The sequence below is a fragment of the Haplochromis burtoni genome, unplaced genomic scaffold, assembly GCF_018398535.1.
Source record: "Haplochromis burtoni strain Fernald_Lab_line unplaced genomic scaffold, NCSU_Asbu1 Contig_78, whole genome shotgun sequence".
Lineage (NCBI taxonomy): Eukaryota > Metazoa > Chordata > Actinopteri > Cichliformes > Cichlidae > Haplochromis > Haplochromis burtoni.
Genome location: NW_024582439.1, coordinates 1,089,038 through 1,108,855, shown reverse-complemented (window position 1 = coordinate 1,108,855; position 19,818 = coordinate 1,089,038). Strand labels below are relative to the sequence as shown.

The 19,818-nt window shown below is 38.2% G+C and overlaps 2 protein-coding genes across 9 annotated transcripts in view; one reads left to right on the top strand and one right to left on the bottom strand.

Moving 5' to 3' along the window:
* Positions 1-2,430: 2,430 nt before the first annotated feature.
* On the top strand, positions 2,431-9,267 carry napgb (N-ethylmaleimide-sensitive factor attachment protein, gamma b). The gene is made up of 12 exons (XM_005924587.3): positions 2,431-2,616; positions 2,791-2,858; positions 2,966-3,050; positions 3,974-3,991; positions 4,078-4,108; positions 4,214-4,323; positions 5,274-5,340; positions 5,427-5,497; positions 5,708-5,786; positions 6,104-6,183; positions 6,421-6,550; positions 8,172-9,267. The coding sequence occupies exons 1-12, from the start codon at positions 2,561-2,563 to the stop codon at positions 8,313-8,315; spliced, it is 939 nt and encodes a 312-aa protein (XP_005924649.1). The 5' UTR covers positions 2,431-2,560; the 3' UTR covers positions 8,316-9,267.
* A 3,078-nt stretch (positions 9,268-12,345) lies between these two features.
* The window catches only part of LOC102293462 (piezo-type mechanosensitive ion channel component 2), an 89,912-nt gene continuing 82,439 nt past the window's right edge, over positions 12,346-19,818 (bottom strand). For all 8 annotated transcript variants that reach the window (XM_042222009.1, XM_042222013.1, XM_042222010.1 and 5 more), the window contains 8 exons: positions 19,236-19,383; positions 18,453-18,641; positions 18,052-18,144; positions 17,374-17,543; positions 16,028-16,156; positions 15,228-15,307; positions 14,696-14,897; positions 12,346-13,959 (listed from right to left, as the gene is read on the bottom strand). In XM_042222009.1, coding sequence (XP_042077943.1) covers positions 13,707-13,959; positions 14,696-14,897; positions 15,228-15,307; positions 16,028-16,156; positions 17,374-17,543; positions 18,052-18,144; positions 18,453-18,641; positions 19,236-19,383 — 1,264 coding nt within the window. In that variant the 3' untranslated portion in view covers positions 12,346-13,706. The remainder of the gene's footprint in view (positions 13,960-14,695; positions 14,898-15,227; positions 15,308-16,027; positions 16,157-17,373; positions 17,544-18,051; positions 18,145-18,452; positions 18,642-19,235; positions 19,384-19,818) is intronic.

The window sequence follows — 19,818 nt, the reverse complement described above, 5'->3', positions numbered from 1 at the left end:
ATGACATATTATACCATGTAATTATTTATTTAACAAAAATTAAGTCAAAATGTAAAGGTTACATGGTAAAAATAAGTACACCCTCCCTTCTCCCAAAAGAATTAAGAGGGTAAGTAGAGGTCAGATCCTGATAATTGAATGCCCTTGATTATTTAATCACCAGCAACTTTGAGGATTTCTATAAAAGCAGACGTTTTGGCAGTTTGCTAGTCTGGAGCATTCGGGTGTGTGTTAACACAATGCCAAGAAGGAAATACATCAACACTGATCTTACAGAAACAATTGTTGCTTCCCATCAGTCTTGAAAAGGTTCTAAGTCCATATGAATTTCACTGAATTCCATCATTCTACACTGAGAAAGATTATTAACAAGTGGAAAACATTGATATCAGTTGTCAGTTTGTATCCAGAGTGGATGTCTAAGCAAATTAAGCAAATTAAGCACAGGCTCAGGGACTCTCAGGGAAAAAACAAGAACTACAAATTCCACAGACCTCAGTAAGCATGTTAAATGTTAAAAGTTCATGACAGTACAATTAGAAACAGAGTGAACCAGTATGGCTTGTTTGGAAAGTTTGCCAGGAAAAAGCATCTTTTCTCTAAAAGGAAGACAGCACGGCATTGGTTTGGAAAACTGCCTCAGAATAAACCACCAGAAATCTTGTGGCATGTCTGGCAGAACCAAACACAGCATATGAGCACAAACACCTCACACCAAATGTTAGCATGGCTGCAGATTGGGCTTGTTTCATAACCACAGGATCTGGACTCCTTGCAGTCATTGAGTTGATCATGAATTCTGTATACCAAAGTTTTCTGAAGTCAATTGTGAAGCCATCTGTCTGACTGAAATTGGTCATACAACTGGAGAGTGAGCCCAACATATAACACAATGGCTGACAAAAGAAAATAATAAAGGTGTTGCAATGTCACAGTCAAAGTCTGGAATTCAATCTGATCACAGTTTTCCAATGAGACCTTAAGAGAGCTGTGAATAAAATGATGCCCCGCAAACCTTTATTATTGCTTCAAACTATCCCTATAAAAGGTGCTACTGAATCATGGGGTGCATTCAGTTTTTCACACACAGTTTCTACATTTACTTAAATAATGGCACAATGTAATACATCATGTTTTGTTGTTCAATTCAAGCTGTATTAATTTAAATTTAAGACCTACGAATGAGTAATTCCTTTTTTGCAATATCCTGAGATGTAAAACCTTAGAAAAGGGGGCGGATATACTTTCTTTTCACCATGAAAAAAATACGTTTTCTTTTTGTATCACAACTGAGATTCTTGATCCCTTTTAAAGCCCCTTTAGGTAAATTTGTGATATGTACAAGTTTTATTTGACCTGAGGTTGCAGTCCAACAAACAGGACTGTGAATATCCAATGTAAGTGTGGAGAATCAATGCAAGATGTTCTGTTTTCTCAGAGTGATATAAAACTCTCAGGAATTCTGTTCAAGTATATTTCATTTAATGTTTGGCAAGGAAAAAAATGTAAAGACCACAAGGGAAAGTGCAGTTTGACAAAGAGAACAAAAGAGCACTGTCCTATAAAGTTTGACGTAGTTCTCATACGCATGGCAGACTGACTATCTGGTGCTTTGCCAATGGTATTAACATGTATGGGTTCCATACATTCACTCCGCACACATCTGGAAAATGTTAAAGAGGCCCACTATGTCAAGTTGCTATAGCCTCCTGCGCCTTCACTTGTCCTCAGCTACGAAAAAATAACAAAAAAAAAAGTACAGAACCAGTATATGATTGGAAATTTCTGAATGAAAACAAGAGACTTAAATAAATACACTGCGAACTGAAGATAATCAATGGGCCAATGCCCTGACTTAACAGTGCCTATTTGCTCCCTGATGGAAAGTTAAAGAATTATCTGTGGATGGTTCTTTTGTTGTTCCTGCAACCTTACCAAACACTGGTAGTGTCATGGTGTTCTGTTAGACCTGTTAGTCATGGAGGGTTAAGTTAAGGCCCTTTTAATCCTGCATTAATTTAGCACTCTATTTTTCTTTATATTTACAAAACATATTATCAGCAAACATTAGACTGAAGCTTTGTGAAACTCCTGGAATTTGAAACCACACTCTAGGCTCCCACGTCAGCAGACTTTCTCGTAATTGCTTCCAAATTCATAATCCAGACTTTGAGCAAAGGCTATTGTTGTTTTAAACTGAGTTTATACTTATAAATGACTTGGTTTTAAAGCGAGGGCGTGAAAATTACATTTAAAAATCCACCGTGGTGGTGAACAGAGGGGATATTGCCCCCCAAAAATGTGCTATTGTGGATCTGATTGTATAGTTTTTCACATAAAAAACAAAAGCAAATTTTCTAGCTGCATTACAGTACTAGAGCCAGATTTTCGCATTCCCTGTTGTTGCTGTTTTTTGGTCCAATGCGGCATCCGTAACCTGCGACAGTTAGTGACGTTGCGGCCGAGGAGGAGTTCCTGGTAATCCAAACATCGACGAAGCGACATCCATAGTCGTTTATCAATAACATATTCCTCATAACCGAGTTGATCGATCAACATAATGGCTGCTCAGAAGATAAACGAAGCGCACGAGCACATAGCTAAAGCGGAGAAATGGTGAGCCAGGACAAAAACGATTATTTCCTGCTCTGTACTTTTACTACTCACGTTAGCTAGCTGTAAGGCCACTGTGTATTTTCTGTTGAAAGGTTATGCGACATAAAGTGACTTTATGGTTATTTATCCATCGAATTATAATTGTATTATTTGTTACTCGTGGTGTGTTTACAGCTTAAAAACGAGTCTGACAAAGTGGAAGCCTGACTTTGACAGTGCTGCATCAGAATACGCCAAAGCAGGTAAAACACGAAACGACACTATTGTTTAAAACTGGAGTGTTTTTTCTTATTATTATATTACAAATATATAATTTCACAGTGATCTAACCTCTGTGCTTTGTTTCTAGCTGTGTGCTTCAAGAATGCCAAGCAGTATGAACAAGCAAAGGATGCTTATCTGAAGGAAGCTGAGTACCACACAGAAAACAAAACGTATCCTTTCCTGATCAAAGGAAAGGCACAAGTCTGCATATATTCTGTGCAATCGCTGGCCACTTTGTTAGCGGCTCTTTAAAGCAAACCTCTAATTAGCCAATCAGACAACAGAAACACAAAGCGTGCAGGCAGTGTAGGGTGTAACCGTTTTTAACCCTGCACCCTGGGTCCTGTTATAGATGGGTTCAGGGTGCCTGCTTGTCGCAGATTTAACGGCGTACCATAGTTATTCTCACTAGGGGTGTAACAACTCTAAAACCAAGACCAGCAAAACTCTGGCAAAAATATACACAATATATTATAATTCTGTCATTCCATACTGTGAGACCCACGTGGAGATATTGCGTAGAAATATTGAAATGTCATCAGTTTATAATGAAATAATTAAGTGACAAGATTTGTGGCAAACTGATTATTTTCCCATATGTATTTTGTTATTCAACCTCTCAAGGAAAACTAAGATTTGAGCTAAAACCCTGCCATCAAACCCTGGTAAAACAAATCTGGCTTCGAAGAATTGTTACACCCCTGATTCTGATGGGTTTTCATTTCATGAGCACTTTATACGTTGGCATGGATTCATTTTGCCTTGTGTCAAAAATCGAAGGAGGTCTTAATCCAACAGAGCACCTCTGGGACAAAGTTGAACAGTAGAATTGCATTTGTAAGGTGCTGCCCAGAAATTTGTAACAACTGTAATCCTGCTGTGTCTTCAAGGACCCAAACCTCTGAGGAAGATTTCTAGCAACTTGTTGATTTTTGCTAAGAAGAGTTAAAGTCACTTTAGACTGTGGGAAGTTTGTATCAGGGGTTTAACATTTTATTAATGGAGAATGTAATCTGATTTATTTTAAGCCATATATTTGTTAGCATGACACAGTTTCACTCTTGTTTGGCTATTTCCTTAGCTTGTCCTTCAGGCTTTTTCATGCTGCAAAGTAAGTATAATGCTTAATAACCTGTAATATTGAAGCAGCTGCAAACATTTAAACACCTGTTTGATTCAAACTCTTTTCTTCCTCAGGGCTATTGAACAGGCTGGTATGATGATGAAGGTGAGGGTAACCACTCTAAAACCACACAGTGAAGTCATAATAAAACAGATGGGGATAATGATTCAGTAGCACAATTGTAACTCTGCTGTGTTTGCACTGCATCAGGAACAAAAGAAAATGCCAGAGGCCATCCAGTACATAGAGAAAGCCTGCATGATGTACATGGAGAACGGGACACCGGACACTGCTGCCATGGCTCTGGACCGGGCTGGAAAGTAAAAATAATACCTTAATTTACTCTGCTGATCAGTGCTGACTGGTTATGCATATTTTTTTCATTGGAATGGCGATATGAATGTATTTGATTATGCCCACAGCTAACTAAAAGCTAAATTTTCACTGTGATAAAGTGCTGCAGAAATTTAAGGAAACTCTTAATTCTAATTCTGTAGTGCAGCCGTCCCCAGACTTAAGACAGAGCCTTACCATTTTAAAATATGAACGTTTTCTACGGATCTCCCAAACCTTTAAACACACTATCACATCACACAAGGCTAACACAAAAAATTAGTTTTTGTGTTAGCCTTGTGGGGTTTTTTTGTGTGTGTTTTAAATTATTAATTTGAGCTTCTGCATTAGCAGCTTTATTTCTGGCACCATCTTCATGTTAGTTTTTTCTACTATTGACTTTTCAGGATCAAAATAGATCAGAAAATTAATCATCTAATTTTGAAATTTCACAACATTGATTTATTCATTCTATATCTTTTTAAAAATGATTTCTAAATATCTAATGGCAGTTTTAAAGTAAATAATATAAAACCGATTTCTTGTAAATCACTTCATGGCCCACCTGCAGCTCCTTTGCAGCCCACCTGGGAGCTACGACCCACATTTTGGGAATCGCTGGTATAGCTAATATGCAGAATTTTAATATTTTTTTTATTCGATCCATTTTGTCACCTCACAATGGAGCAGTGTTAGATAGGCTGAAGATCATTTTAACTATTAACATTATAAGCTGCCAGCTGCTGGTTATGGCACAAGTCTGATCGCTTTATTGTGATGAGAATTAATGCTTGCATTGTTACTGCCATTATGCATATTTACGTGCTGTTTATTATACTTACGTTAACTTTTTATTCTCAGAAACTGACTTTCAATTCTAACAAAAAATACTCCGACTGAGAAAGAGTGTTTCCTAAAACACATTTTTCCTCCTCAGACTGATAGAGCCTATAAACCTGGAGAAAGCTGTGGACTTGTATCAGAAGGCAGCAGGTGTATTTGAGGTATGGATATCAACAAAGATTTAATAATTTAGCTTTTTTGGGGGGGGTTCAGTCAGCTGTTTTATCCTTTTTTTTGTGTTTTGTAGAATGAGGATCGCCTACGTCAGGCAGTAGAACTGCTGGGAAAAGCCTCCAGACTTCTGGTCAGGTTAAAAAGGTAAAGGGAAATAATGGTGGATGGGATGTTAACACTCATCTTTGGTTTTACACATATATATTACCAAGGATCAGATATGGTAACCTTGAAGGCTGGGCTTGGTAAATGAATTTCCTTTGATTTCTCTTCTTGCCTGTTTGATATATTTCATGTCAGTGATGTGTTTGTAAACCTGCTCCTCATCAGCCTTTTTCTGGCCTTTCTAACCAGGCTGGACGAAGCGGCAGTTGCCCTGCAGAAAGAAAAGAATATGTACAAAGAGATCGAGAACTTCCCGATGTGCTTCAAGGTGGCTCAGCTGTTTGTTTTTATATCATGTACATCTTTTTTGCACAGTTTATCAGCAGTACAACAATCAGGTTTCCATTGTAGGCAATGTTGTGGTGTTTCTCTTAATCTGGTTTATCTTCTCTGCCTTTAAGTCAATCACGTTTTTAAGACAACTTTCTTTTCATTGTCTGCTCCTCATAAAGCAGTGGTTTGAAGAGCAGGCGGGTGGGACAGCTGTGCTCATAGCCAGCACTGTGCACCTGAAACGATCATATAAGAGATTTCCTTTTTTAATTTTTTCATATCATTTAAATCATGTTTTTTTTTCTTCCTTAGAAAACAACTGCTCAAGTACTGGTTCATCTTCACAGAGGCGACTACGTAGCAGCTGATAAATGTGTCAGAGAAAGTTACAGGTAAGCCAATTCACCTACACTTCATTGCCATCTGTGTTATGAAGTTAGAAGAGGCTAAAGTCTCCTCGAGCCAGCCTGGCAGGAAAATATTCCGCATCCTCATCAAAACATCAAAGAACAGAGAAAGAACCAGCTCGCTTCTTACTTTGTTTGACCCTTGATGTCACATTCATGGTGTAACGCTGCTGCCACTTACTTTAAAGATGGTTACATGATGTACTGCTTGATCTCCTCCAGCCTGCCTGGCTATAGTGGAAGCGAAGATTGTGTTGCCATGGAGACGTTACTTCAGGGCTATGATGAGCAGGATGAGGACCAGGTCTATCGCGTGTGTAACTCACCTCTGCTTAAGTACATGGACAATGATGTGAGTACTAAGGTTTCATTGTTGTGGTTTGTGATTATGGTAGACTTCTGGCCCCATTGTGATAATGCAGCGACGTCTGACGTGTTAGCTAAGTTTCCAGAACACTAGGCTTATCATTCGTCCGTCCGTCCGCCTGTCTGTCTATATATATATATTTTTTTTTTTTGCTGAATACCAAAATAACGTCAAGATAATCCAAACAATAAAAATGAATTTTAGCCATTGTATTCATGATTGCAGGTTTTTCTCTGTTACCTTAGATATATAATTAATAGCATTTACAGAGTAAGGTGGAAAATAAGGAATGTCCTCAGCTATCACTGTTCCACACAGTGTTTTAACCATCTGTAAAGCAATTCGAGGCTTAATACCTGTCTTAAGGCTGGAAATTCCCCCACACCACACATGAGTTGGTGCCCTGGTTCCAGATGAGTTGGAGAAAGTTTCTTTGAGAACATCAAGATGGTGTCCAGTTTTTCTTATTTCAATTTAACATGTTTTTTTTGAAAAGATGACACAAAATGTCAAATTTTGACCTATGTGCTACTGTGACGGGTGCTTCCAATAATTCCTTCTACCAGATCCAGGGCTATTACTACTGTGTCTCATCTACTCTGTAGATACAGGGTTACCCCCAAATCTTTCTGAAAACATATGGCATGACTGGAAGTGCACCTCCCTTGAAATGTACTGTAACTACACACTGGATCAATGCAGACTGCAGCAGCTGTGATTGAACCACTCAGTTTGAATGATTCAAGCTACTTCAGCTGCCATAGTTTGAATCAGCAGGAAGAGAGAAACCCCGCCACCAGGTGGTGTTTTGGTGGTGAAATTGCAGAATAGGGGAGCCAAGCAGCACACAAGTATAAATGCTCTCAACTCCTTGGAGGAGTTGATTATATTAATTCTTCATTTAACACACTTAATACTTTATCAGCTTTAATTAACAACTTCAAACCAACTTCTAGCTCACTGCTGTTACCTTTCGTCCAATACTTTTGGTTGCTCCTTCATACTCCAACAGCTACTCAGTGTTTCAAGATATATTTCCACTCATTCTGTAAGGCAGACATTTTAGCTGTCTTTGTAGTATGTTAGGCTTTAGTTTAGTTGTTTAAAGTATTCGGTTATTCACCTTTTTGATTGTTAGCTATCTGTTTGAAATGTAGTCTGTTTCTACATTCTAACCATCCATCTCTTACTTTTAATGAACCTTTCTACTCAAATCTGAACAGGTCTGAAATATTTCTAATTAAACTTCTGTATTTTAGAAGATTAAAGATGCAGCAGGAACAGCTGTCATGGTCCAGGTGGGATTGACATTATTATCTGTCTTAGGTGATGTTAAAATTACCTAAGATGAAAGATGAAAATAAATCCTGTGTGGACTTAGATGTTATATACTGACAACTTCATTAGGACTGTGTTGATTTGTTGTGGATGGATTAGATTAACAGCTGTCATTAGATTTTGATTTAAACGATGCCATATTTCAACACTGCCAAAGGAGGAAATGTGTTTATGGGTTTTGTTATTCGTTTTAAAATAGTTGATTAAAGCATAAATATTGAGGGGCTTTAAATCTGATGGCTAATGACACTCCCCCTCCCCCTCACAGTATGCCAAACTGGCTATTTCCCTGAGGGTACCTGGAGGAGGAGGAGGAAAGAAGAAGAAGGCTGCTGCTGCTCCACAGGATGGTGCTAGTGGGGCACCAGCTCCAGAGGAAGAGGAGGATGACTATGAAGGCGGGCTGTGTTAGCCTTCAGCCTCCAGAGCACCGACTCTACCATCTGCTGCCACCAGTACACCCTCTCTGTATGAGTTAAACAACCTCTGAGCTCTGATATCCTGATGGGTGGCTTTCTGATCTTAAATGTGCAAAAAAAAAAAAGAATAAGAAAAAAATACATTTTAAAACCCCAAACAGTTCAGTAGGTGTTGGCGTCAACCTGAGTTTGAACAGCCTTTTATTTTGTGTAATCTCTCGAGGTGGATCCTCAGCCTGTTGTATGTACATGTTCTATTATTTCTCGTCTCTTGTGAAGCTGTAAATTTTGCTGTTTATTGTTTGCGGGTAGAGTGTAAAATTACTATAGGTATATTCAAATCACACAAAGACTTGATCAGTGTATAGGTGTTTATTTGTACAGAGTTAATTTATTCAGTATTCATGACTATAGCCTGAAAATGTTACTGGAGCAATATGCAATCAGATTGTTATAATGCATGTTTGCAATAACGGAACGATTAAATAAAATAAAATCTATGATAAATCTGTCGATATTAAAGCTTAAGAATGGGTCACGCTGTCATCTTCAGCATCAGCTCTCTCTACTTTTTTGTGAGTATTTTAAAAATAAGACATAATGCAGCTTGTAGCCAGCTGTAGACTGTTTTCCTGTCTACCTCCAACTCTGTGTTACCTTATAATAAAATAGTCATGGCTGTGTCTTTATTTCTTAATTTCCTCTAAAATTAAAGATAGTATACTAATAAAAAAGGGACCATTCAGTGAAGATTTCAGGGCTGTAAATGTGAAAAGCCCACAATAAGTACAATATCACCTAAATGCCAATAATATAAAACAATATCACTACTAAAGGGATTGTTTACATTTTTAAATTTGTGTTGTTGCTGACTTATTGTATATTCCTCAAAGTCATATCTTCAAACTTTGCACATGCATCAATAAACATTTCCGTTGTGTGGCATTTTATGGTCTCTGTACATTTTCTTAAATGAGTTAGCAAACAGATTTTCCATATCAGCGAGTCTAACGGCGGCTGCAGATGTCTGCACCAAAATGGCTCACAGACATGTAATGACTGTGTAGCTTCCTAAGACCTATTTATCTTTGATGAGGCTAATGCTTTCTCCCTGTTAAGCGATATTTAATGTATACCCATTCATGCTCTTTTTGTGATGCCTCTCATACTGAATGACTCCAGTGCATCTGTGCATTAGGTGGATCAAAGCTGGACTTGAGTGGAAAACAAATTAGCAGACAAAAATAAGAAGTTGTTTCATGTGTGGGTTATTAGAACAGAGTCTTGTGCATCGGACTTGAAAAATATTCTTAATTAAATTGAACTTTCATCACGATATGACTTAGTTTTGAGCTGATATACAGATTCCCAATTTAATAATTAAATACCGCTGACAAATCTTTTTTTCTAGGGCTTAGTCCTTTTTAGTTTCTAGGTCTTTATATTTTCAATCGCATTCACCCTCCTTCCTCCAAATTATGGATTCTACAGGTGTTAAAACATGATGAAGCAAAACCTCAAATTTAAAAAGATAAGAGACTCAAGGAATCTTCCCACAAATGCAAACCTAATATTTCCACACTCAAACCACTTACGCATGACACATTTTCTATTAGCTAGATTTTGTTTGTCTCCTCATCAAACTTCTGTTTTTCTCTGCACAGCACCACATGCATAGAATGTGCATACAAGCATAAACAATCAATATGCAACTGAAATATGAACTTTCAGCTTTAATTCAAGAGGTTCAACAAAAGAATCGCGTTAACTTTTCAGGAACTGTTCCCCGTGGTTTCAGTATAAAATATTTTTTGCATTCTTGATATCAGATTTCATCTGTGTTTAATTCTTGTTTTCAGTCCACAATATGCCAACTGCATATCAATGAGTGACAAGTCTGAGGGGTTTAGCATCCAGACTCTTACTATGGAGCTCTACTGTTGTCCTAATGTAGAACGTGCAGAATGTAGTTTGGCATTGTCTTGTTTAGTGAGAAACGTTTTCCTGAAAGGCAGTATATGTTAACCTGTTTATATCATTAACAGATGTTCTAATTACTCATAGTGTACACTAATGTACCCCAAATCATGAATGCCGTTTCCCTAGCAACTGTCTGCTGATAACAAGCTGGATGGCTCCTCTCCCCCTGTGCCTGCTGTATGCCGTGTGTGGTTGGACGACGTCATTGCAACATTCATGACCCTGAGAAGTAAGCAGTGTTTCTCAATCTTGTTTATATATAGGTTTCTTCACAGAGCTGTAGCTAGCATTCTTGGATTCAGCAACAAGTTGTGTTTACTGAGAGTGGATGTCGGAAGAACTTAAATGCACTCCAGATTGAGGTCATGGACAGATGGCTGGACATTCTCCTTCAGGATGTTTTGGTAGACAGCAGAATTCATGGTTCCATTTACCACAGCAAGTCTTCCAGGTCCTGAGACATCAAAACAGCCCCACACCATCACACTACCTCCACCGTATTTTACTGTTGGCATGATGTTTCTTTTTTGACTGCTGTGTTAGTTTTACGCCAGACGTAACGGGACTCAAATCTTCAAAAGAGTTCAGCTTCGGAAGATCCCTTCAGTCTTGCGGATCATCGAGATGTTTTCTGGGAAAACTGAGACGAGGTTTATGTTCCTTTTGCTCAGCAGTGGGGATTTTTGTTTTGGAGCTCTGCCATGCAGGTCATTTTCATCCAGTGTCTTTCTTATGGTGGAGTCATGAACTCTGACCTTAACTGAGGCTAGTGAGGCCTGCAGTTCTTTGGATGTTGTTCTGGGGTCTTTTGTGAACTCTTGGATGAGTCTTCGCTATACTATTGGGTTAACTTTGGTCGGCCGGCCACTCCTGCGAAGCATCACCACTGTTCAGTTTTTTTGCCATTTGTGGATAATGGCGCTCACTGAGGTTCACTGGAGTCCCACAGCTTTAGAAATGGCTTTATAACATTTTACGACTGAAAGATCTTAATTATGTTGTTTCTCATTCTCAGTTCCTGAGTTTTCTTTGGAATGCAGCATGATTTCTGGCTTTTGAGTCTGCTCCATTTGATTTTTTGATTGAGCACAGGTGTGGCAGTAATCAGGCCTGGGTGTGGTTAGAGCAGAAATGAACTCTGGTGTATCTCTAACTGGGGGTGCAGTAGGCAAGACTTGTGTTGTCTTTCTCTAATATTTACATTTGTTTGATGATCTGAAAAATTTAACTGCGATAAACACATACACACACAAAAAGGAAATCAGGAGAAGGACTAACACTTCTCTGCATCTCCATATCTTCTCACTGTAACTCTGCAGGACCGTGTGCATAGATACAGAACACATGTACAGTGCCCTTTTGCAGTTTTGCCTTTGCCCACCATTACAGTTAATTGTAAATCAATCAATATGATTAAAGTGGAGACTTCCAGCTCTAATTCAAGGGATTATACAACAATTTTGCACGAGCTGTTTAAGAATTGCAGGCATTTTTATACACAATTTCCCATTAAAATAATGGGACAAACTAACATAAATTTAAAGAGTATTTTTTAATACTTGAAAACAAACTCTTTACAGCCGATATCTACCAGAAGTCTCCACCCTGGAGTTGCTTTGCTTTGCTACACCTTAACTGCTGCCAGTTGCAAAATTACACTACAAAAAATTGTCTTTGTTTCAAACATCGTGAGTGCACTGTATACTTACCTCTAACACAAGTTTCATAAAATATCCTATTATTTAGTCATCTGTCCCATTATTATCTCTTTTCCTTTATCTCCCACTACCCATTTTTACCATGAACTACAGGACTGTAACTTTGGAGAATTGTCATGACACACACAATAAAAAAAGAGAGAAACTGATATGCTAAAATAAAATTAAGCAAGAGAAGCTACAATTTAAGGGAGGGGGGGGGGGGGTCCAATCCACGCATGTTGCAGCAGTTTTCCATCACAATCCTGTTAAAACCCACTAATGTGACCCCCAGATTTACAGACCATCTTCACACACACACAACAGCTGAGTGCAAAAAACGCCACACCTTTCCACATGTTTTATTTGAAGATTTTTGGACATTGCCTTAACATACAAGTTCAATTTTCACATTTCATTCCCCTGCGACCTTTCCCTTTAATGTAACCCCTATGTACAAGTATTGCAAATTAGTCATGGCAATAATTAAGGTTTTCACTCATGCTAAATGTCCTCTAATGCATAGTTTGGACCAAAGGGCTCCAAGTCTCAGCCCTTTGTGTGTTTCTTCTTTGATGACTGGATGCACAGCTGTGGGTGCCAGCGAGGTCCACAAGTCAAAGAGTCTACCGCCCGAAGCACATTACCCTGATGTAGAAAACCAGACCTCTGCTGCTCTCGACTCAAACCGGCTTGCAGATGATTCAAAATGTTGATGAATGACAAAAAAATGTCAATCTCTGCAGGAAAAAAGTCCTTCTTTAATACAGCTTTTAACCGTGTCACTGTGCAGTAAAACTCCGAACAGTTTCCACATTTTATTTCATGCCATTTAAATAGTTCTCATCTTTTCTACAATATCATGTTTTTTAAGATCCACAAAAGCCTACATATTACCGTAACATACAATGATTATCTGTGAAAACAGCTCTTCCTGAGAAAGGTATGTAGTTCGTAAGAGTCTCAGTTCTTCTCATACAAACAAAATAAGGCGAGTAAAGATTGTCTGGTAATCTTTTGTTTTGCATTTTGTTTCCAGAGTGGCCTCTGACATTTCTTTAAAAAAAACAAAAAAAAGTAATCGTGATGTCTGAAAGTCAAATTTCCCTTGCTCCACATTCTTAAAAATCTTATAGGAACGGCAGCTCAGCATTGCACAGTCCCAAAATCCAAACCTTCCAGTTGGAAAAATATGTGATTGTGCTTGTGTGGTCGTTGTTGTCCACTTATTTGTCAGTGGGAAGCCCTTAAAGAGTAATGCTGCAGCCAGTTACTGTTTCTCTCCACCTACCATGCGATTTTGAAAATATTAGGGACAGATGTGAAGAGAAATTAGGGACTTTTTGTCTTTTAATTTCAGGAAAATTGCGCCTAAACACCTCGAACTGAAAACCGCCTGCTTATTTTATCCACTGGAGGCAAAACCTTTGCAAGATAAATACAGCACCTGGAAATCTGTGCTCAAATTTATTAATTGTGACAGTCAAGGTTGTCATTAATGAGTAAAAAATACCCCAGTTTATAAGTCCAAATAAAAAGGTGTTTCCCTTTGGAGCTAACACTGTATCACTGCCGCCCGAGCTCAGCTGACGAGGATAAAGTTGGCCTTCATTTGCTTTGGAGGCTAAAATAGCTGCTCACACCAACAGAGCGACTATCCAGTGTCTCTGAAAAGATCTGATTCAACTTCATTCATTAAAGTTTCCCTCACTGAGTTTTCTCCCGAGTCCACTTGATCATAGTCTCTGGCGAGCGGTAAAGGAAGATGAGTTTAGAGTACATGTCCTCCTCCAGGTCCAGCTCCCCCGTCTCTCGCACCAGGAAGATATCGGTGCACAGCTTGAGGATGCGGTCCACGTTGGGCAGCTCCTCGAACATGATGGTGTGGGAAATGCCACTGAAGAACTCGCGCACAAACTTGCCGATGACCAAAACCACAGAGGCGTACAGGCCCATGATACTAAACAGGAAGGAGAAGAAGAAAACATTGAGATTTTGGATTCTTTCAAATTCTTATTTCTCTGACTAGAAATCCAAATATAATGTATCAAAAAGGTAAAACATATGATATTTGACAAAAGCTGTGAATGCTGTACTTCTCTATGATATTCTAAGAAAATAATTTGATTGTTCTGTATCCCAACTGCCAAAGGATGCGGTTAATTTTTGTGAAGAAAAAGTATATGAATCCATCCCACGCTGTCTCATCAGCATCCAGCCATAACCCCATTTTTGGTCATTTGTCTTTACATTTTGATTTTGTATCATATACACATAAAAAAGAACTCAGGCGAATCCTCCCTTAGTTATGCTGCAATAAGCCTAGGCTGCTGGGGGCTTCCCATGATGCACTGCTTCAACTTCACTCAAGAATATGTAATATTTCATTTATTGCTGATAAGGGTGTGTCTCGCATGAAAAAAGGGAAATGTGACAATTTGGTAACAAAAACTCAGTGAAGCAAATATAGTCCACCAACACAGCCTGCCTATTCTGTGTCAGTGTCTTTAACTAAACATTCAAACTGGTTTTAAATACATTAAAATAGTCTGATATGAAATGAAATTAATCAGTCAGATTAGTTTCAATCAGTAAGCATCAGTTCCTATCCTTACTTACTTATCTTGTGACATTTTTTTACATATAAACACAAACATTTCACTGAAATACACAACAGAATATCACAAACCACGTACCCATATCCAGCTAGAAAGCCCAAACTGGGCGGGCTGACTTGGTCGCTGAATACGAACAGTTCCAGGCCTGCAGACTTTAGATTGGTTAGATTGGTCTTGCTGGGCTCTGTCTGATGGACGATCCACCATTCTTTATCATTGCCGTCATTAGCTCTCTTCAATTTCACCTTAATGTCATAATATTCTGGGTGACCGTCCGTTTCTACGATAAAGAAATAAAGAAGTTTTGTCAGAAAATGTAAATCAGATTTATTTTGGAAAAAAATATACAAAAGCTTTGTCCATCAAAAGTAAGTATATAAATTGATGTTAAAGAAATTTACTCACCCATTAAATAAAATGGCTTATGTACTTTTTGAAAAGCATGAATATGTTTTGATATTTAATGGTCAGAAATTCTAATCTACTACATCTCCTATTGAGATGGAGCATCTTTACTATTTTTTTTCTTTACTGTTACCAAATCAAATAACAAGGATGAAAAATTCACATCACTCTAACACTCTGTACACAGTGACAAATACTCGGTCACCTCTGTAAAGGCTTTCAACGGGTTTGGACTCCATATCGCTGGGTGCTCGAACATAGCGAGGGAAAACATTTGTTAGTGTCCTGCAGGAAAAGAAAAGCTGTAAGTGCTTGCAAGTTAATATTTTATAAATATTATAACAATTCTAATGATTATATTATATTATGGTTTTGTATGTTATAGAGGCGTGCCTTACTAATTGTAAAAATGTTTACTTTTTAACAGATTTGTAAATCCACTTCAGTCTAACAAAGCAAACATCACATATTCACATATTTTTCCCAGAATTCGTCGCTTATAACCAAATCACACCAAACTGTTTATCGATTAAAGAAGTTGTCTTTTTGCACATTTTAATACATTTTCTGACAAAAACAAACATCCATTGATGCTTCACAACCAACGGATGATGTCAGCATGGCTTCGTCCATCTTTTATATACAGATTATGTTATATTTAAAAAGACCTTGTCTCGCTCCAAAACACACCAGTCAGTTGAAAAATATGCTACCACTAAGTGCTGTTAGGTTTTATTGTTTGCTAGGTTAGTTTTGCCCCTGTTTCCAGTCATTATGTTAAATAAATGCATATAAGTGACACCTGTCTTCACATGTCACTGTGGACTTGCTTTACTAATACTCTCCATACTTAATTTATGTACAGCCATAAAATTTTAATTGCCACTTTCGAAAATAAGAGGGAAAATTATTTAGCTGAGGGGGAACATTTAGCAGCTCCTGGTTACTAGAGAACACAAACTGGCAAAGAGTAAAGAGAAAATGTGTGGCTGATACTATACTCACACTTCTGTTATGTTACGTTCATCTTTTAACAGATCTATAAGGTCCTGTTTTATGTTTTCGTCTTTCTTTGTAAGCGACCTTGTTTTTTTTCCAGATGCTGTTTCTGCCTTGGCTCCCAGGCTGGCGTTTCTAAAGGAGAAAAAACATACTTAAATTATGCTTAAGGAATTTGTATCTTTACATTTAAAATTAAAATGTTGTTCGATGCGAAGCAAGGTAATTGGGGTTATTATGAAAAAGCAGATTTGCAACAAAGCTGGTAGACTGAGGAGAAGTCTTGTGAATGAGGGACAATTTAACTAGCACTTGCTGATGTCTATGGGTCAAAAACTTTGACAACAAGGTATGATGAATGTGTATGTATGGCTGAGTGACTCCAGTGTCAGGAGTGGCTTGGCCCTCCCTATATAATAGGCTGACATTGTCATATGTTATTCAAAACAAGCCCACTTCTTCCTCACTTCCATAGCAAGGAGGGTGGTCCCCGGTTCTCTTGAGTAGCATGAGCATAACCTTATGTTCTCTTTCACAGCATTTATTTCATCTCTCACTGTGGGAGAAATACTGACTCCCTGATTCCGAGACATGCCTGTTAAGAAGACAACTGTCCCCCAATAACATTTCACAGAGGAGACGCTCCCACCTGGGAAGAACCTACACTGAGGGCTGAATGCACCAGGTTAAGTGCTGTCACATCTAGCTTGTAAAACAGATGTGCAGATGTGTGAGGTGAGGGCCAGCATCCAGCTGAACACACCTCCTAAAAAGAGCCCATGAGGTTGTAGTGGGGACCCCTAACGTGCCCCAGGCCAGCAGGAGGCTGAAGACCCCTGTTAGTATAGGGCAGGGTAATTGCTCCTACTATCCAGTGGGAGAGGCACAGTTTGTGCCTCTCCCACTGGACACAGCACACAAAAGCTGGTCACCCTGGGTTCTGTCCATATAAACAGACAGAGCATAGACTGGACACAAGGTTGCGCCTCTGAGGTGAAAGGTGTCAGGTAAAAGCCCGGCAGTTCTATGGGGGAACATGTGCTCTGAAGGCTGGCCTTTCCCTTAGAGATGGGGTGAGGACTGTAGTATTTTGGAAGGGACTCCGAGTAGAGCAGCTACTCTTCCACATTGATAGGCGCCAGTTGAGGTGATTATTGCACTTTTGCCAGAATGTCATTGATCTTACGTCTTCGGTCATACACTACTTGTAATGTGATGTCGATGCTCTTTAATAATTATCTTTTTTGTTTCATGATGATAAAATAAATAACTTTTATTACTTATTAATTAACCCTTTACTAACAGTTATTATAAAGTTTTACCTATCTGGAAACACATTTGTCCCTGCGTACCTTTGCACAGACCAGGACACAGTGATGGAGAAATCATTGGTAGAGTTCAACATCTCTATCAAGCTAGCTCTGCTGGGCGGACTGATGGTCCACAGAGAGTTGGAGCTGCCTTTCAATTGAGCAATGGTCAGGTCCTCATAAATGTAGCTCTCCAGCCACTGCATGGCGTCCTAATCCAAACACAAAATCAAACAATTGGAATAAATATAATTCAGTCGCACTAAACCAATAATCTGTCAGCTAAGCAAGTTTAAATTAAGGTCAACATGCACACATACACAAATGGACTGTTGATTGCTAAAACTGTTTCAGATTCAACTATAATTCAACTATCTAACTATAATCTTCCACTGAATATTAGTACATATCTTTTTGTCCCCTTCAGGAAAAAGTTATCCCCTGATTTAAGGGTATGGATGGATCTTGCTAACCAAATTTGCTAGCCTTGACCTTCTCAGTCAATACGTAAAATAAGCTTCCAAAACCAGTTGATGACATCATCGTTGTTACGTCGATCCTTTTTACTGTCTATGGTACTTTAGTAGAGAAAGAACTACTTGCATTATATGGGAACTACTTTACATCAGAGATAAAAAAAAGTATTTATTTCTCAAATTGAAAACACATTATGGTTTGTAAATTATGATCTTCTATTTGTATTTGATTTCGTATACTTACATCTTTCTTCTTATAATATTCTACAAAGTTACGAAATTCCTTTTCCGTCACATGCCACAGTTGCTTTTGCTGCGCGCTCATGGTGAAGATGGGCTGTGGAAAGACAACGTTTTGAAAAAAGTCTAGTTAAAGGTGAATACACCTCTAATGATTTTACACCAAGCACTTGTTTCTGGTGAACTTAATTTATTCATACAGATTAATGTGCAGTAACTGTTGTGAAACTATGCCTGATACACACACATACAAACACACTACATTAAATCCTCCACCCTAAATACACTAAAATATCTCCCTCAGTCCACAGGTACCACATAACCATAAATGTTACCTCTAGACATTTGACAAAGGACCTGTGAAAAGAGGTGCCAATGATTTTATATAAGAAATTGTGTCCACACCTGAAAGCCTGCCAGTGTGATTTCAAATGAGACATCCAGCGGAGTGTTGACGACTCCAGCTACAGATTTCACGAGGGACATGAAGAGCAGCGGAAACCATACTATACAGATCAGCAGCACCACAATCATTCCTCCCATCCCATACTTCACCACTTTCTTCTTCTTCTGGCCTCGTGGCTGGGGATACCTCTGCAGAAGGATGACAGAGAGGACACTGAAATAAGTTACTGGTATTAGATGGAGAACGTAACACAGAATTCCCCCTGATCCTTTGCTTTAACAACAAAGTCAACGCAATTTTTTTGACAAATTTGTAAAAGTAAAAATGTGCAAAAAGTTTCATGGAGGGATATATTTCAGACTGACTGGGTAACAACTACGAGAGAGCAGTGAATAAAGATATTTTCACTTTTGTTATTACAAATGCAGAGAGCTGTGCAAAATCTACACATCAGGCACAACTTTCTCATATGCAAGCTCTCTCTCTTTCTCTCTGCACAAATTTTTCAACTATATATATATTATACATACTACATATATATATATATGTGTATATATATATGTATATATGTATATATATGTATATATATATGTGTGTATATATATATGTGTGTATATATATATGTGTGTATATATATATGTATGTATGTATATGTATGTATGTATATATAAGATTTACCTCCATAAATCACAAAAGTGAATTTCAGTTTAAATTCCAACATGACAGACACTGGCCCTGAAACAGATTTTTTTACACTACACTAGTGCCACGATGATAAACACCTTCTCTGACTCTCTCCAGCATTTCAGGATAAAGATGTGAGCGTAGATGTCCTCCACACAGATCCAGCTGGACAGAGACAGCGAAGTGTCGGTCCAAACCCAGTCCATCACGGCTCGGAGCTCCGTCAGGAAAGGTACTAGACGGAAACTGAAAACCACATATCTTCTTTATTAATCTGGCATAATGTGAAAGCTCATGATATTATTGCTTATATAACAAGATATTCCTTTAGTCTACAGCATACATGCCAAACTTATTTAGCTTCCTGAATTTAAACCATAGCGCATAGCCTTCACATGTAGAGTATTTTGGAACTACTCAATTTAATTCAATTCAATTTTATTTATATAGCATCAAATCACAACAACTGTTGCCTCAATTCACTAAATAACTTACTTTTAAACAATATGCAAAGATTTAGAAATATTTTTTTGTAATTTTAAATACATTTTTTATTTTAAATAGTAGTCGTAGTTTTGTGTGGTTTCAGTCCTTTGTATTAAAGTCGGCATGACCATACAAGAAACAGCAGTGCACTGTATTTGTTTTTACACTGCTGGGCTCATCCTCTCCTTCGAGACA

Bases quoted from the DNA above. Each gene is read 5' to 3' on its own strand.
- napgb (XM_005924587.3), top strand. From the start codon at position 2,561: ATGGCTGCTCAGAAGATAAACGAAGCGCACGAGCACATAGCTAAAGCG. The intron at 4,109-4,213 runs GTGAGGGTAACC...GCACTGCATCAG, and splicing joins AGGCTGGTATGATGATGAAG to GAACAAAAGAAAATGCCAGA. The intron at 4,324-5,273 runs GTAAAAATAATA...TTTCCTCCTCAG, and splicing joins GCTCTGGACCGGGCTGGAAA to ACTGATAGAGCCTATAAACC.